This window comes from Bison bison, unplaced genomic scaffold (assembly GCF_000754665.1).
Source record: "Bison bison bison isolate TAMUID 2011002044 unplaced genomic scaffold, Bison_UMD1.0 scf7180017864508, whole genome shotgun sequence".
Classification (NCBI taxonomy): Eukaryota; Metazoa; Chordata; class Mammalia; order Artiodactyla; family Bovidae; genus Bison; species Bison bison.
Window position 1 is genome coordinate 14,257,355 of NW_011495064.1, and position 2,329 is coordinate 14,259,683.

The 2,329-nt window shown below is 60.2% G+C and overlaps 1 protein-coding gene across 1 annotated transcript in view; it reads right to left on the bottom strand.

Moving 5' to 3' along the window:
- The window catches only part of VAX2 (ventral anterior homeobox 2), a 29,754-nt gene that overhangs the window by 27,039 nt on the left and 386 nt on the right, over positions 1-2,329 (bottom strand). Inside the window, exons 2-4 of the mRNA XM_010829880.1 lie at positions 1,998-2,166; positions 881-1,057; positions 550-662 (exon numbers count right to left, since the gene is read on the bottom strand). Coding sequence (XP_010828182.1) covers positions 550-662; positions 881-1,057; positions 1,998-2,166 — 459 coding nt within the window. The remainder of the gene's footprint in view (positions 1-549; positions 663-880; positions 1,058-1,997; positions 2,167-2,329) is intronic.

Consider the following 2,329-nt stretch of genomic DNA (forward strand, 5'->3'; position numbering starts at 1 on the left):
AACTCCCTCCCGTAACCGCCAGCCTGCTCTCCTCCCCACTCCCTTCGTCCCCTGGGAAGCGCAGTCTTCGCACTCCGGCTCTTTCAGCGGAATCAATAACCAAAGTGTTCCAGGAAGGCGACCCCGGCGAGACCAGCAGAAAACAGGAGGTTGGCCTTGCTCGAGTACTTGGCGGGGTAGGGGGCTGGGGCTGGGGGCTGAGACCTGGGATTCAGTGGCGCCCACCCCCCAGATTCATACCTCCACCCACACTCAGGAACATAGCCCCTCCCGGCGCTCCTGGCGGAGCAAGACCAAGAGTGTGGTAAAAGAACCCGAGACAGCGAAGCCAGGGGACAAGGGGACGGTCTGCACTCTCCGGGGAGAAAAGACTGATTGCAGACCCATAGCCGGGTTCAGGAGCCGGGAGAGTCGAGTGAGGCTGAGAGTGAGGGTTGAGTGAGGTAGGCTGCAAAGGCCCGGGGCCTCTGCGGCTCAGAGGCCTTCAGAAGCGGGATCGCACCCCTAGACTGGGACAGAAGGTGAAAAATCTCCCTAGCCCTCCATTACCCCACTCTCGGCCCCGCGGAGGTCTCCCCTCCTCAGTCCCGAGTCCTGGCCTGTCTCTCCAGGCCGGGGAGAGGGGAAAAGAGGAGGTGAGCGCGGCTGGAAGCCGGGCTGGGCTTCAGGCGGAGCAGTGGGGTCCTTGGACCTTCCGAGTCCCAATCGCTTTGTGAGATTCCCAGGTTTCTCCTGAGTCCATCTTCTCTTTTGACAGCGCCAGGAGAGGCCAGGCCGGATTTCCCTTCCTTTGACTCAGAAAGGGGCTTGAAAGAAAGATTGAGAGACCGCAGCGAAGATATGTGTGCAAAAGTGTGTGTGCGCGGGAGAGGGCCCTGACCCCCCTCCCCTAAAACGCTAGAACAGCAGCCGGCTTCCCCTTTGTGCGCCGCGTGCAATTGTGAGCGAGGGTGCGTCGGTGTCTCCGGGGGTCCGATCAAGAGCGTCTGGGGGCAGCGCCCGTGGATGTGCCTGGTGCCAGTGGCTGTGGGGCGGCCGAGTGCGTTGCTCGCGCAGCCTGCAGGACTCCCGGAGCGGGAGGAGCGGGTGAATGAGTGAGCGTGTGAGTTAGTGCCTTAGTGGATGTCAAGTGTGCATGTGAGCGGTTGAGTGTGTGTCTGTGTCCAATCTCCAAAGTCCCCAACGGAAAGCGAAGTGGGCGGGGCGCACCAATTATTTAATTGGGTGACTAATGGCGCTTCCCGGCAGGGTTTGGGACAGGAAAAAAGGAGGTTTGTAAAGGGGGCGGGCAGGGGAAAAGGCCTGCTGGTCCTTACTAACGGAAAGGAGGGACGGAAGGAAGGAAGGAAATTCTGCTACAAGGTAATTTGGGTGGGGGAGGGGAGCTGCGGCTGGAGCCCAGGGTGTAGGGCAGGGTGGGCAGAGCGAGAGCAGCACGCACGCGCTGCCAGGCCGAGAATTTGTGGTGCCCTGACTCTCAAAGTGGGAGAAAGGAGGATTAGAGTTACAGAAGCGCTCTGGGGAGTGTAACCCAGCGGGACCCAAACCCGCTGGAAGGACGCACGCCGCGTGGTACCGGGAGCCCTGCACGTGCATTTGGCCCCCTGGAGCCTGGTGTCTATGGGAGATGCCAAGCTCCCCTCCCGTCCCGTCCCCACGGTGGGCCAGGGCGCCTCCCTCCCCAGCCCCGGATCACGCTGGTCGCTTGATCCAGTCCGTCATCTTCACTCTGCACGTCAGTCTTTCTCCTCCGTGATTCTCTCGTTTATTTTTATTATTCAAGTAAGATGTGTCCGGTGTAGAAAAATTCTAAGCAGAAAGCAAACATTCGGTGGGAATCTTCCCGGCCCCCAAATCCCTTCTGTTCCCTCGGGCCTCATGGGAAGAGGCCCGGGTTTCTGTTGTAAGAAAAATGGGACAGCCACCTGCTGAACCCTGCGGGTTTTGTCTGTCTTCACTCCTCTAAATTGCATTTCATGAATGGTGGCTTTCTGTGCCAGTAATTCGGGTCTCCGTTCCGGTGTCCTCTTCCAAAGTCCGTAGATGGGTTTTCGGGAGTGCGTTCACTCCCGGGGGAGCCGGGTCCTTCTCCCGCAGATGCCGGTGGCTTCCCGAAGGGTCCCGTGGACCGTGTCCATGGAAGTCGGGCCGCCTCCCCTTTCCTGTCTGCGGGGAGAGCCGGGCAAGGAGCATGGGAGGGGGCTACAGGCCAGCTCCAGTCGACTCTTGGGAGTTCGCGGTCTTCCCCTCCCGCTCTTTCTTCTTTCTTCTCCTTCCCTCTTGGCAGTCTGAGGTCTGGCGTCCCGGCCCTCTCTACCCTGCAGGCCTT